The sequence below is a fragment of the Plectropomus leopardus genome, chromosome 8 (assembly GCF_008729295.1).
Source record: "Plectropomus leopardus isolate mb chromosome 8, YSFRI_Pleo_2.0, whole genome shotgun sequence".
In the NCBI taxonomy this organism is placed as follows: Eukaryota; Metazoa; Chordata; class Actinopteri; order Perciformes; family Serranidae; genus Plectropomus; species Plectropomus leopardus.
Genome location: NC_056470.1, coordinates 24,551,905 through 24,566,516, shown reverse-complemented (window position 1 = coordinate 24,566,516; position 14,612 = coordinate 24,551,905). Strand labels below are relative to the sequence as shown.

General features: G+C 40.2%; 1 protein-coding gene across 1 annotated transcript; it reads left to right on the top strand.

Annotated features, from left to right (window-relative positions):
* Positions 1 to 311: 311 nt before the first annotated feature.
* Positions 312 to 14,612, top strand: syn2a (synapsin IIa). The gene is made up of 11 exons (XM_042491252.1): positions 312 to 811; positions 8,991 to 9,048; positions 9,151 to 9,242; positions 9,386 to 9,542; positions 9,682 to 9,771; positions 9,915 to 9,977; positions 10,187 to 10,329; positions 10,666 to 10,740; positions 11,282 to 11,384; positions 11,561 to 11,707; positions 12,429 to 14,612. The coding sequence occupies exons 1-11, from the start codon at positions 471 to 473 to the stop codon at positions 12,561 to 12,563; spliced, it is 1,404 nt and encodes a 467-aa protein (XP_042347186.1). The 5' UTR covers positions 312 to 470; the 3' UTR covers positions 12,564 to 14,612.

The window sequence follows — 14,612 nt, the reverse complement described above, 5'->3', positions numbered from 1 at the left end:
CGTGCATGGACAGAGGGCACAAAAAAACACGGGGAATAGAGGGAGCCAGAGGAAGACGATTAAGATGTTGTATCCCTCCTTACACCTACACTGGAAACCCCTCTATTTAAATGCTGTGGTTCAGAAAAGCATGACGCCTGTGAGGCAGTAGAAAATGGGGGAGGGGTAGGGAAGGCAGGCATGGGAGAGAGGAGAGGACGAGAGGAGGAAGGAGAGGCACAGCCGGAGCATCATTTGCAATGGTTGAGGAAAGCACAGAGTAATGGGATTGGTTGAGGGAGAGTGTAGCGTCACTGCCAGTGAGGGGGAGTTCTGAGGATGCTCCGCTGAACTGGGAGGGAATACATTCGCTGTGAGTTTGCATTGAGAGCTCAGCCATTATCAGCTGTGCACTGGCAACAGCTACTCCTTTGCAGAATCATTCTCCACACCCGGTGCTTGTTGACTCTTCTCCTGTCTCAGCTGCAGCCATGAATTATTTGCGCCGGCGCCTCTCGGACAGCACGTTCATCTCCAACCTGCCCAATGGCTACATGACAGACCTCCAGAGGCCTGACAATGCTCAGGCTCCTCCACCTGCCTCCACCACCCCTGCCAAGTCTCCCACAACCGGGCCTACACCTCCAGCTACTTCCCCAGCTCCAGAGAGGAAACCCCAGTCGTCTCAGTCCACCGGAGCGGGCTTCTTCAGCTCCATCACCAACGTTGTTAAACAGACAGCTGCCTCAGCAGGGCTAGTGGAGCAGACCCAAGTCACGACACCCAAGAAGTTCAAGATTCTCCTGGTGATTGACGAACCACAGCAGGAGTGGTAAGACAATGCTCCACTCAGTTCATCCTGAATCATTTATGGGCTCTTTATTGTTTGTTTTCTCTAATACCTGTTTTCTCCTCATATAATAGTGAGATAAGGGTTAAAAAAACACGGAGACAACATGTGCATCGTGCACCCTGCAGATGTGAATGGGCACTGCTGCTGTGGTTTGATGGTACAACATGACAGTGTTACGATAACACAAAGAGGCAACCGATACTTAAGCAAATACGGTCCATTGATTCTCAGCAGTACCACATTACACCGAGATAGATGCTTTTTATTGTCCTCTATTCTGTCTGTTGTAAGATTTGTTTTTCTGTGGCAATTGCTTTTGTTTCACATACTGGAGCAATAGAAAGTAAGATTTTTAACCATAAAATTGATCCATTAACTACAATCATTGATAATATAGCCCTAAAACATGGCATTTTGCCAGTTTCAAAAAATAGATGTTCCACAGGTTGTGAAGATTATTTCTCTGGAAGTAGTCTAAATACTGCAGTGCTTTCCCTCCATCAATGGGGTTTCCCCCTGCCTACTGATCATGATCACATGACATGCCCTGCACTAACATGGGGAACAATTCATGTTACTAACCGCAGCGCATGGTGCATCGGCTTCCATTCATACAATTTGTGTGCAGTAAAAAGGTAAGCAAAAAAATGATATAACATCATCTGCACGGTGATATTTCTCAGCCTGCTGGGACAAAGAACCATTGTGTCATGAATGTTAAGAGTGGGCTTAGGTTAAGGCACTTAAGCCGTTGCACTGACAGTCAGTGTCCTGGGGGTTCTTACTCAGAGGTAGCTTAAAACAAGCGTCTGTGCTAGTCAACTGTGCTAAGGAATGAAAGTGTTGTATGCACACAGATTTAGAGGAAACTTATTCTGCGTGGAGATTGATATCTTGTCGACAAATAAAGAATATGGTAATTCTGCTACCACATAATGAACACTTGTTTACACAGCTGACATATTTTCCACAGCAATGTGTGTGTTAGAGCTGAGTAGCTGGATTCAGTGGATACCCCACGCATTTGCACTAGAGCTGCACGACTTGTAAAAAAAAACCCCACATTGCAATTATTTTGACAGATTTAAGTCGTGATTTCAGTGGAAAGGGTAATTTTTGCATTATATTTTCACTGAAAACAAAATGAAAGAAGAATGACAGTATGATTTTTGCTGGGGTGTGTACCAAACAAGCATGTTCTCTCATTTGAATGTGATTTTGAGGCGTCTCTGTAGCACCTCAATGTTTTGTTTATAATGACATGTGACATCAAAACTTATGAGATTAGGATATTACACTTGGCCTCATTGCATTTATATTTCGATTAATTGTGCAGCCCAAATTTGCACAGTTCTATCTAAGTGATTTCCCAATATACAAAAAAGACATTACTTTGACACTGGATACTGACTTTGTGTAAGTGTGGGTTTTCCTGAGGCATGGAAATAAAATCAGAATTCAGTCTGCATTACCCCTCTTTAATAAGCACAGGCCACCATCACACTATATGGCAGATCTGATTTTGACTAAGTCAAATTAACTAATTAACTAATTAACTAATTAATTTCTGAAAATTTCCTGTGGTAAAGCTATTTTTCCACAGAGGAAGGACACAGGTTAGATTAGATTGCCTTCATATTTTGAAAACATCCATGTAGGGTGACTTGTATACATGTGTGTCACATCAAGGTTAATATGCTGTCTGTATCTGATGGCCACGGTGGCAGGATTTCATTTTACGCTTATTAAGATACATATATGGCTGAATTTAATCAAATCTTCTGAGGATATTGTCCTTAAAACTAACCAAATCACAGAAATACTAGGATATCAGCTAGGCTAATTCATCAGCTTGGCCTTGCAGTATCCACTTATCCTGTTTGTGTACGCAGGACTCGCCATTTATATAACAGAAACGTTGATCAATTTTAATAAGATCAGCCCCCCATCTGCAGGATGGATGCCAGCCTTATGCATTCACTTGTTCCACATTTGTTGTAAGGGGAAAGGAAGCTGCTTGTGCAAAAATAGGGATGTGCCAATACTCAGTTTTGGCAGTGGAGCACAATATAATGCATTAAACTAAAACCATGTCGTTCATCAAAGGTCATTGTAATTGAGAATATTGAGTGGGCTGGGCTGAGATAATGTTTCACACTCCATCATCCTCGCTGTCGCAATTTAGCACTATCTGGTATGAAGTAGTTATTCTGTATTTGATACAAATGTTCAGTGATTTCCTGCTCTGAAATGTTTTCTGTGCAGTTTATTAGTTGTCAGTTGTGTTGATGAGCTTGGTAGATTAGTATCGCTCTTAGTGTGTCCTTGCATCATATATCTTGTACACGTGCACTTGGGAAAATCAGCAAAAACACTTCATTCAAACAGCTTCCTCTGTCAGAGTGCTGCATCTATTTTTCATGGCTACTCAATATCACTGAGAGGGGAGCTTGACATGTTTTTTTCACTAGGTTTGGTGTGTTGTGGTTGGTTTATGCAACCTTTCACCCAGTGGTAGTAAGTTATGGCAGCACAAATCTGTCATGGTTTACTCAGTGTAGTAGAGGTCTGCTTCATTCAGACTTCATAGATGATGTAGTAGTAGTAATGGCACTTTTTCGACATAAAGAAATGCATATCCCAAATGATTTGGAGCAGAAAGCTTGAGAAAACGTGTTTTAAAGGCTACATGCTTTGTATTCTGCTCTCACAGACGCAGGACAAACCATAAAATATATAGCTGTTGGCAAGCCATAAGAAGATGTAATGTGTCTTCATTTTCATGCAGGTTTCGCTGAGTACCTAATATTCTCGGTAATGTTGGCACACCTTGTGTCTGACGGCTTGTATATGTATATGGCTTGTGTATGTATCTCATTGTCTGACGGGCCGTTTTTAAGACTTTTTTCTGTCTGCTGTGCGTATGAAAGCTAGAGTGATGAGCGCGGTGGCTCCAAGACACACAGAATGAAATCAGGAAAGAGTCCTTCAGACTAATTGCATCTGGCAGAAGGCTCAGCCATCAACATCTATTTTTCAGATCAAACGAGTCAAATCCCAGGTGATCCAAATATACACATACATACACACGCACAAGGAAATTACTATGAATTCCAGGTGTTGTAGAGGAAAAATGTTGACCATTACTTAGATTCTGTAAAATTATGACAGTTTTGTCATGCAAAGTGCAAATGTATACTGATCCAGCAACAAATAAGGATTATTATAGTGCAGGATGTTTTTTGTAGATTACACATTTTATTCCTGCCATTTAGTTATTTAGTTAACTGAGAGCTTGGCAAAATGTAACATTTCAGACCTACTAATGCAAAAGCATTCCTTTACTTTTAGAATCAGCCGTATAAAGAAAACAGAGGACATTGGTACGAAAATGGGGGGGACATAAGGGCTCAGATAAAAACTAATTTTTGAAATGGTCTTCAACATATGCATTTGAACATTACGTCAGAGGTCAGAAAAAACAATGCATCAAGGGGGCATAGGTTAGGCTTGTACCAAGGGGGTAGTTGTTTTTTCAACATTGGTGGGGACACATGAAGGATCTGACCATCAAACACTGCATTTCCTGCTTTTTGGTGACTTTTTATGCACTAGTGTCGGCACATGGTGTAAATGTCTTTAATTACGTAAAGGATTCTCCCGTACATCGAATTATCTCACTTAATGTTATTCCTGCTGATTCAGCACACATGTAAGCATAATTTACCCTTCTGTTTTCTTTTGTTTAGGGATGTAACCTCTTTCAAGGTATAAGCCAACCCCAGATTTACTCTCGTTTGGTGTTTCGCCTTGCTATCTTTGTGGGTTTTTTGCGCTGTGTCTCTTAAATGCGCGTTGCTTAAGGTCTCACACCTGGATGCAACGTTTTTATAAAACCCAGACTTCAACCTAAGTGCTGTGGGCATACACGGAATATAAGAAGAAATTAAAAAAAATACAGACAGCGGGCTGAGAAAACCACACATTTCTAGGGGGTCATACTCTAAGTGATGATTGAGATTTTAGGAAAATTTTGCATACTTTATCTTTGGATACGCATGTGACACCTGGTTACTGATTGCCTCATGCACCTTTTTATGTAATTTTAAGGGTGTATTTTTGTTGAGCTTGCATTACTTTTTGTAGACAAGGCACATTTGTTTGTCTGTTTTTATTGCATTGATTTTTCTTATTGTGTAAATTAACCTTTCTTAAAGACTTCTTAGTTAATAGTCAACATTAACATCTTAGTTAATAGACAACACCAAGAGCTAACATTTGTAATTAATTGTGCTTTTAAAAAGTACTAGGGATAAAATCAGCCATTTCAAAAAGTGGTCGGACATGTCCCGAGTGTAAATGTCAAGTATGAGCATGGATGAGTATTTGAATAAGGATTCTGTTGTGTCACAGTTTGTGTTAAGCAGAATAATTAACTGTAGGATAAAATGTGCGCTGATAAAATCGTGCTGATTGTCAGGGTCACAGCACATACTGAGACAGAAGTCCTCCGTCATTCTGCCAGCATTGTTACTTATTAGATGCCAGTCTCTCTGAGAGGTTTGTTTAGTGCCAGGAATACTGTGCTATAAATTGCTCTTGTGACAGGAGGAGCAGATGTTCCACTGTCTAACTTATCAGTCTAATGGCTGCCATGTTCAGCCTTCTTATTCTCTTCTTTATCTTAGATTCCTTTTATGCAGCAACTTAATGATCAAATTTACAAAAACACATAAGGGACTGTATTTAACTCGACTCACGACAGGATTGCTTTGTACCATGAGCTTGACCTTATTCAAACATTACCCACATGTGAGAGTGAATGTTAAGCAGGCCAAATGATGAGGCATTAAAATTCAGCATGGGCTCCCGCTAACCGAGCTCTTGGGTGAATCATCTGAATGAAAAATTATTTTGCGGCAATGTGTAATTTGGCAATTTGACAACCTGCAACCATTAATGAAGTCGCTTAATTTTTCATTAACTATTTTGTCTTACTTTCTCTGGAAATCACAAAAGAGGAACATAATTTTTTGTCTTATTTGGTTTCTTATCTCATCTTTTATTCAAGTCAAGAATGCCCATATTGATTCTTACAAATAAATGTTCCAAGTGAACATCTCAGTGAGCAGTTAGGCACAGTGCCCAGAGACTAACTCCACTTTTAAGGACAGTGCGTTAGTCAAGGGCAATGCCAGAATTATTGCTTATAAAAAGCAATAATGTCCTTTGTTTTTGGATGAAAGCTTACACAGGGAGAACAGTCAAACTTTCAACAGAAAGGGTCTCAGATCTAACCAGTTAGTGATGTATATTAATGCACCGTACTATAAGATCATGTTAAACATGTTATAGGGCGGTGTCCGCTTTGAACATTTGGCTTAAATGCTCAGTATGCAGAGCTGGGCTGTATTGAGTAATATAGCAGACATCAAACATAACGCTATGCTCCCTCCTCACAGCCATGCTGACAAAGATGAAAATGTGAAGGTTAAAATGAAATCAGAGGCTTGTTCATGCCTCGTCTCTGTGTTTGTTTCTAGGAGTGTGTTTTGGAAACACCGCCTCAGTCTATAGTATGTACTGGCAAAGCACATTCATCACAGTGCAGAGTAGACTTTTCATTTTCTCAGATATAGGAGCAGTGATTCATATTTTAATGCTTGTTTTCCTCCACAGCCAAATAGATCCCCGTACCCCAATTAGATTCAAAATGAATTATTCAGCTTTACCTCCGCGCTAAATTGGCACGGAGTGCAGGGTACGTGACAGCAGGGTGATACAAACTAAGGGGAAGAGGGAGCACAACCACAGCAGGTCGTCAAGACATATCAACTCAGCAAAACTGAAACACATTCGTTGTACATATCGTATATGGATAACTGGTTTCATAATGTTTACACTGCAGTAGATGGTTGTTAGTTTAAAGTTCTAGTTGGTAACTTTTATAAAAATAACTGTCATGTTTGCTTAAACTGCCTCTATATTTACACTGTGGTACATGAGACCAATAATCAGAGCAGAGAAATTATGTTCCTCTGCTTCCTCACAGTCCTTGCTTCATTACCGCACGTGAATGAAAGCAACCAGAGCTGAGGAGTCTCTAACGCAGCTGCCAATCATGTCGATGACTGCTCTTAAACTGTCAAACTAGGCAGCACTGATCAAATATGACTCAAGATTCTGTTACTGCATTGCCTTTTTCTCACCTCAAATGTTTTCAGAATCATATTTTAGTGCACTGTTTAGCTGTCATATGAGAAAGTTTATGATCCGGCTGCTATGTTGGATACAGTCAAGCCAAAACAAGCACCACCCCCAACCAGTCAGAGCAAACTTTCTCATTTTACAGCAAAACAGTGCACTAAAAAACATGTATGGATTAATATGCGGAAGTGTCGATGGCCCCCTGTCACTCAAAACTAATACATACTGACCAGAAAGAGACTCAAAATTAACATGAAGAGTAACAAAAAGACCACAAAGGGATGCAAAAGAGCTGCAAAGGCTGACACAAATCTATATAACCCTGCATATAGCCACATAAAGACAACACATTAGGACAAAGAGACTCAAAACAACCACAGAGAAACACAAAACTCATAAAACGATGCATAACGACTAAAAAGTGATGCAAATCCCCCACAAAGTCTTCCGAGTGTTCTGTGTCTCCTATGTGGCAGAGGTGCAGGGGTCTATGGGCATATGAGCCCATCGGCATATAATCCACCTATGCCAAAATTTCTGAAAACATTTGGAGATAAACAAAATTGACAATACAGTAACAGAATCTTGATTCATATGAGATGAGATCAGCGTTTCCCAAACCCTTTCCTCGAGCACCACTAGTCCTGCATGATTTAGGTCTCTCCCTGCTCCAACACAGCTGATTCAAATGATCGACTCGTTATGAACTCCTGAAGCTGCTTGATTACAGACTGATCATCTAATTCATCTGTGTTGCAGCAGGGCAAGTGGTACTTGAGGGGAGGTTTGGGAAAAGTTGGCCGAGATTAACAGTTTGACCACAGTTCTCAAGCACTGATTGATATGATTGACAGCTACATTAGAGACTCCTTGGCTCTGATTGGTTGTTTTTAGCAAACTGCAGTAGATTCGAGCAAATACCATTAAAAGCACAATTAGTGGGAGTAGAAGACTGCCTGTATTATGTACTGCTGCATGGATGAAGTTTCAGCAAATATTACTTAAACTTACTTTTATAAAACTCACCAGCTATATCTTTGAGTAAAAAATTGAAGCAGTGCAAATGGAAACCAGAATGAAACCTCCTCCATGGCAGTTTTTGGAAATTGACGGGAACAGTTCTTTTTTGGGAGCTCATTAGTATTGATTTACAGTAGATCACCCTAGTAGTTTCTCGTGCCAGAGCTTATGTTGTCAGGCCCAGCAACTGCACATCCGTATAGGAAAAAGCCAGAGAAATCAAACACACTGTTAACACGGGCAATCGTTGTCTGGCTTTTGCGGTTTATCATCTCTGTGTGGTGTCAGGTGTATAAGACACTGATCCATCTTAATCTTAAATCCCATGGCAAAAGATTTCCACTTCACCGTCGATCTGGGGGAAAAAAGGAATTAAAGGACCAGCAGGTGACATTTCTATTCAAGTCAGAAAGACCAGAGACTCTCTGTTTTGAAAAGTGCTGAATCACAAGTCATATAAGGTGCAGCCATTTTCTGAAACTGTGGATTCAGTGTCTGAATGTTCAGACACAGGAATGTTATGTTCTTGCATTGTCCTTCAACAACCCTGCTAGATGGTTCGGCTTGTGAAGCAGGCAGTAGGAAATGTGTAATTACATCTGTGTGCATGCTGTTATGCAGCCTGGAGAAGTGTTGTAATATTTTATCGTTACCCTTGTTGCCAGATTGAAGGATGGAAGTGTTAGAAAGGCTGTGTATGAAGAGCGGGAAAGGGAAGATTTTACTACTCTGTGCTGCCCATTTACTCAACAAAGTGGAATATATTCATTATTAATTTCAATAATTAATTCCAAGTTGTTGTAAAGTTATTATTATAGAAAGCTAGATTTACATTTGGATGAGTAATTAATTAGAAATACGTATTTTATGAATCCTCATTCTGTTAGTGCATTAAAAGTTAATGCATTGTCTTTGTTTCTGTTTTTACCAGGGCAAAATTATTCCGGGGGAAGAAACTACACGGGGATTATGACATCAAAGTGGAGCAGGTACATTTCACCGAGTCATTTTAAGTAGGTACTTAGGTAAAGCAGAATAGAGGAGTTTAAGCACTCTGTCCTCATGTGCTTCTCTAATCACTGACTCCTCAGGCTGAATTCAATGAGATCAACGTTGTGGCTCATGCTAATGGCACCTGCAACGTGAACATGCAGGTCCTCCGAAATGGTACCAAGGTTATCAGGTGAGACAAACACACACACGAATGTTGTGCCTCCACAACAGCTGAATGCCTGATTCATCTAAGTTGTGATCAACGCTTCATCACAGTTTGTCATTTTGCTGGTCAGATTTTTCTCACATCTCTGCTGCGATTTGATTTTCCAGGTCATTCAAGCCTGACTTTGTCCTCATTCGTCAACACGCCTTCAGTATGACCCAGAATGAAGATTTTCGCAACCTGATCATCGGTCTGCAGTATGGAGGTGTCCCATGCATCAACTCACTGGAATCCATCTACAACCTGTGTGACAAGCCATGGGCGGTAGGCACTCAGGCAGCCAGGGAGAGCTTTACTGTAAAGCAGGCAGCATAAAAGGGCAATACTAATGATTTATTCTTGGCCTGCATTGCATTTAATCTTTTTAATAACCCTAGTTTGCTTTACTGTTTTGTGTGTCCAGTTTGCCCAACTTATCAACACCCACAGGAAGCTGGGTGCTGAGAAGTTTCCTCTGATTGAGCAGACCTTTTACCCAAACTACAAGGAGATGGTAAGAATGCACTTTCTACTGCATCAAAAGGTTATTTCATAGCTTGTGTTTGACATTATAAAAACATTTTTTGCATGTTGCAAATGTCAGATGGAAGGAGAAAGCAGTATGTAAGGCAATAACTCTGAACTTTCTTCCTTTAGGTAAGCATGCCGTCCTTCCCTGTTGTTGTGAAGATTGGGCATGCCCACTCTGGTATTGGAAAGGTACATAGATCTCTCTTCTTGCAATAGTATGAAAGAATGCATAATTTTGTTTTGCTATATTTCTGGCTTTTATTTTTTGTAACCTCAGACATGTTAAATACATGTGCTGTGAATGAATCTTGTTTTCTTCAAGAGTCAATAAGTTGCCAAATGCCCTTTTAAATCTTGGATATCTTGCTCCGTTCTGTCATGTTTGTGTCTGTGTACAGGTGAAGGTGGACAATCACACTAAATTCCAGGACATAGCCAGTGTTGTGGCTCTCACCCAGACGTACACCACCACAGAACCTCTCATCGACTCCAAGTACGACATCAGAATCCAGAAGATCGGCACCGACTACAAAGCATACATGTATGTACAATTACTCTTTTCTAACTTCAACTTTACAAGTGGATGAGGATTTAAACTGTTGTAATTTGTGGCTGAGGAGTTAGAGCATGTGGCACACTTATCAGAACAGCAGAGTTTGGATTCTTTGGGCGAGATACTGAACCCCAAATTGCTGTGCGTGTTTCACTGATGAGCTGGTGGCACCTTGTAGCCTTATCCACTAATGTATGAATCTATGTGTGAAAGGCAGAGTGTGGCATGTAGTGTAAAAGCTTCACTGAAATGTTATCAGAATAAAAAGGCGCTAAACAAATGCAAGCCCATTTACTTTTAATTTGTGCGCTTTACACCCTGCAGGAGAACATCTATATCTGGTAACTGGAAGACCAATACTGGCTCAGCTATGCTCGAGCAGGTGGCCATGACTGACAGGTGAGTGTTAACGAAGAATTCTACGCTCCAATGCAAAGCAAACATTTTATTTTGATGTAGAAATTCTCATTTATAAAAAAAAAGGTTAACTGATTCTGTTACATGTGGATTATTAGGAGGCAACTATGGGTGTGTTAACTTGTTTTTTGTTTTATGATAATTAGATAAAGATGCATCGATTGTGAAATTTTGGGCCGATACCAGTTAAAAATTACAGTTTGGTCAAAAGCTGATGCTGATGTTTTTGTTTTATGGTTTTTTTTGGTTAATTAAGCCTCCCTTTGTGCTAGGGAAATAAAGAAGTCATTATAAATTCAGTCATATGCATTTATGAAACAACCTTTAAAGGTCCAGTTTCTAGGATTTAGTGGCATCGAACACTGAACTGAAAGGTCTCAGTGAATCTCATCTTATTTGACAATAGGCTGAAGGCATTCAACAAGGTAAATTTCAGCTGGTACCGACGCATCTCTACGATGACACCGTGTTGTCTCATTATGCTGCCACTGGTTTTTAGTCATGTGCTGATTGTTTTGTTTAGGTACAAGCTTTGGGTTGACACCTGCTCTGAGATTTTCGGAGGTCTGGATATATGTGCGGTCAAAGCTATCCATGGGAAAGATGGCAGGGATTTCATCACCGAGGTAGGAGTCTCGATAATCCTGTCAGGCTTACAATGATATTTCTGGAACATACTGAAACCTGTTCCTTTAAGTCAAGCATTTTAGTACATCCGCCAAAACTGCTGTGACATAAGTGTTGAAACCCTCTCTCTCTCTCTCTCTCTCTCTCTGCTGTAACCATCCTCCATGTTGTGCAGGTGGTGGGCTCTTCCATGCCCCTGGTGGGGGAGCACCAGGCTGAGGACAGGCAGCTTATTGGTGACATGGTGCTGGAAAAAATGAACCAGGCAGCACAGAACGAAGCAAATGCTCTGCAGAGACCCACCACCATACAGCCATCCCAGGTACAGTAACACACAGGCTCATTACAAGAAGCCTTTTGTTAGCATAATAGCATTGGAGGGTAACTCCAGTATTTTTCAACCCGGACCCCTTTTCCCATTTTTTTGTGTCTAAGTTACATAGGGGAACAACAACTTTTGAAATTGGTCCAGTATTGAGTGTAAGGGCTACAATGTAACCAGTCGTTTCAGATGCACCCCTACAAATTATGTCCATTAAAAGTGCTTGTTTTACCACGAACAGGCTCATTTTGTTATTATGAGTGTCCTGCAACCTTATGGAAAGAATACGGACAGAGAAATAAAATGTGTTTCTGTACCTTTCTCTTGCTCTGGGGTATTTTGTTGTCAAAGTCTCCCTAACAAGAAGTTTCATTCTAAAATCTCACAAGAGTTGACTTGTTGGGGGGGAAGAAAACGGTTCAGTGGAAAAAGCACTTTTAATGGATGTAAATAACAAAGCACACCTGCATCTACTGGTTATACCGTAGACTGTTTCACAGCCAGCTGCAGCACTTTCTTTCAATACAGGACCAATTTAAAAAACTGAAAAACTGATGTTCTTATGAGTCCCTTGGACCCCAAAACATGGAAAAATAGGCTCCAGGTTATAGGACTTCCCCTTGAATTTATCAAATTATCTAGCTATTTTTTGTCTCACTACAAAAAAAAAAAAAATCACAGTTGTTGCTGGATGAGTAAGCTATTTCTCTGTCTTTTTTAGGGCACTGGCCAGAAGGGAGAGCTTGTTGTTGAACCCACTAAAAACGGCTCCGGGCGCCCGCCTCAAGGTTGTCTGCAGTACATTCTCGATTGTAATGGCGTTGCAGTGGGTCCAAAACCAGTCCAGGCCAACTGAATCACCCAGTGGAAGGCAGGGAAGTCTCAGAGTCTAGATAACAACAATGGCGTTAGTTGAACACAAGCGCAGACGTGTATGTGTGTGTGGCATCTGATAGGTAGAATCAGATCTTGATGACGGGAGCTTGGTCCAGCAGTGTGCTGGCCTGGACTGTGTTTTTAACTCTATGCAGTGTCAAAATGTACTGTCTACTTGTGTGTGCTTGTATAGGTCACCTGTGTTTCAGTAGCTGTGGTTTTTTCCTTTGGGGCTGTTGTTGATGATGAAAAAAGCAGATTGTGCCTACACTGAGTTCAGTGCTGCTCTGTGCTACCTGTTTGACCCAGCTATGACTCTTTTATTTGCCCCCTTCCCCCTCCTTTTTCTGTTTCCTATTTTGGTGTGCACCTTTAGATATTGTTCAAACTGTGGACTATCGTGCAGTTTGAAGTTTGTGTATATCTCAATATGTATACAGTACGTGAGTGTGTATGGCTGTAGTGGTGATTATTTTCATACTTACACTAATAGATATTTATTTTTGTTTTGCATGATGGATACAAAGGAAGATGCAAGTCAGTTATAATTGTCTGATCAAGTGGGATGTTCATGTAACATCACTGTTTTGCCCTAAGCTGTGTTCCCTGTGATTCATGCATTGTGAATGTGTCATAAGAAATGCATATTATCTCATTTACTACAGGATACATGTATTCATAACCAAACATGCATTAACACAGAGACACATACAATAGAGACAAACAGTATGTGGCCTTTCTTAGAGTTCATCCTTTCATCTATATTGTTACAATGTCAAGAGATTAGAGTGATTTAAGGATAGATGGACACATAATGAATATTAAAATTAGATTTATTACAGATTTTATTATGTAGGATGTTGTGTCTGCACACACATCTTTAATATATTTATATAATTTTGAACCAAAGAATAAATTATTTACTTTCAAATAGTCTTTGCACTCCAGTAACCCACAATGTAAATATCAGCGAAGGGACTGTTAATACCGCAGTGTGTCACATGGAGTGTGTAATTTCACCAGAGAACAGCGCTCTGAGACACCTATGTTTTTCAAGCAGCGTGTTGTAAATCACATACCAGTGAACTGATGCTGTATTCTAATTATTGTTGTCTTTTTGGTTTGTGTGGAGGCAGACATTACGGCTGATAATGAAGAGGTGTATAATGTCTGATCTGCCATGTAATGCCCCACCCCCCTCACTCTGGATATTGGCTAGCATGGTGTTGTTGCCATGACAACAATCTGAGGTTTAGTGTGGACTTGTGTTACTGCCATTCAAAGATTCAACACTCTTCCTAAGAGCTGATAGAAAGTGCAATATAGATCTTTGCTTTTTTTTTTTTAACTTAATAATGTTTTTATTTCAAAATCAGATCTTCCATCGAATTGATTCAAAAAGCTATAGTCACCCACATATCAATTGTTTTAAAAAGTTTTCACACAATAGTCACAATCACATGGGTGGTGTCAGGCGGCTTTTGTGGAGGCCATTTCATATATCTAATACCCTTAATGGTGAAACAGCTAAAAAGCAACCAAATCAACTGTAAAAAGAAATCTGTGCCGTTTTCCAATCTTTGTTACTATAGTATAAAATATGTTCAGCAAGCTCTGTGTGCAATTTCTTTTCCGAGTTGTATAAAGTGCCATTGTATCTGTGAGCGTATCCTTGTAAAAGCCATGCCTGAGGCTTTATGGGTGTGTTGTTCTGTTGAATAGGAATTATGCCATGGCGTTGATTTCCAAGGGAGGAACGTGCAGAGGTACTGTACCCCCGCTGCATGGTTAGACCTTGGTTCAGTGATTGTGATTGAATATTTGATTAATTATAACTGGACGTGTTTATTTGGCCATTGTGTTGAGGTGAAACTTATATCTTCAGACCTGCAGGACTGTAACTATTAAGGGACATGGTAACCTGATAGTAAATATGTACTTTAAAAACCGGTGTTGGACTGTTTAAATCAAGGTCAGAGTACAATATATTGTGGAAAAGTTTCCATTCTGGATATTTCCTCGTCTGTCA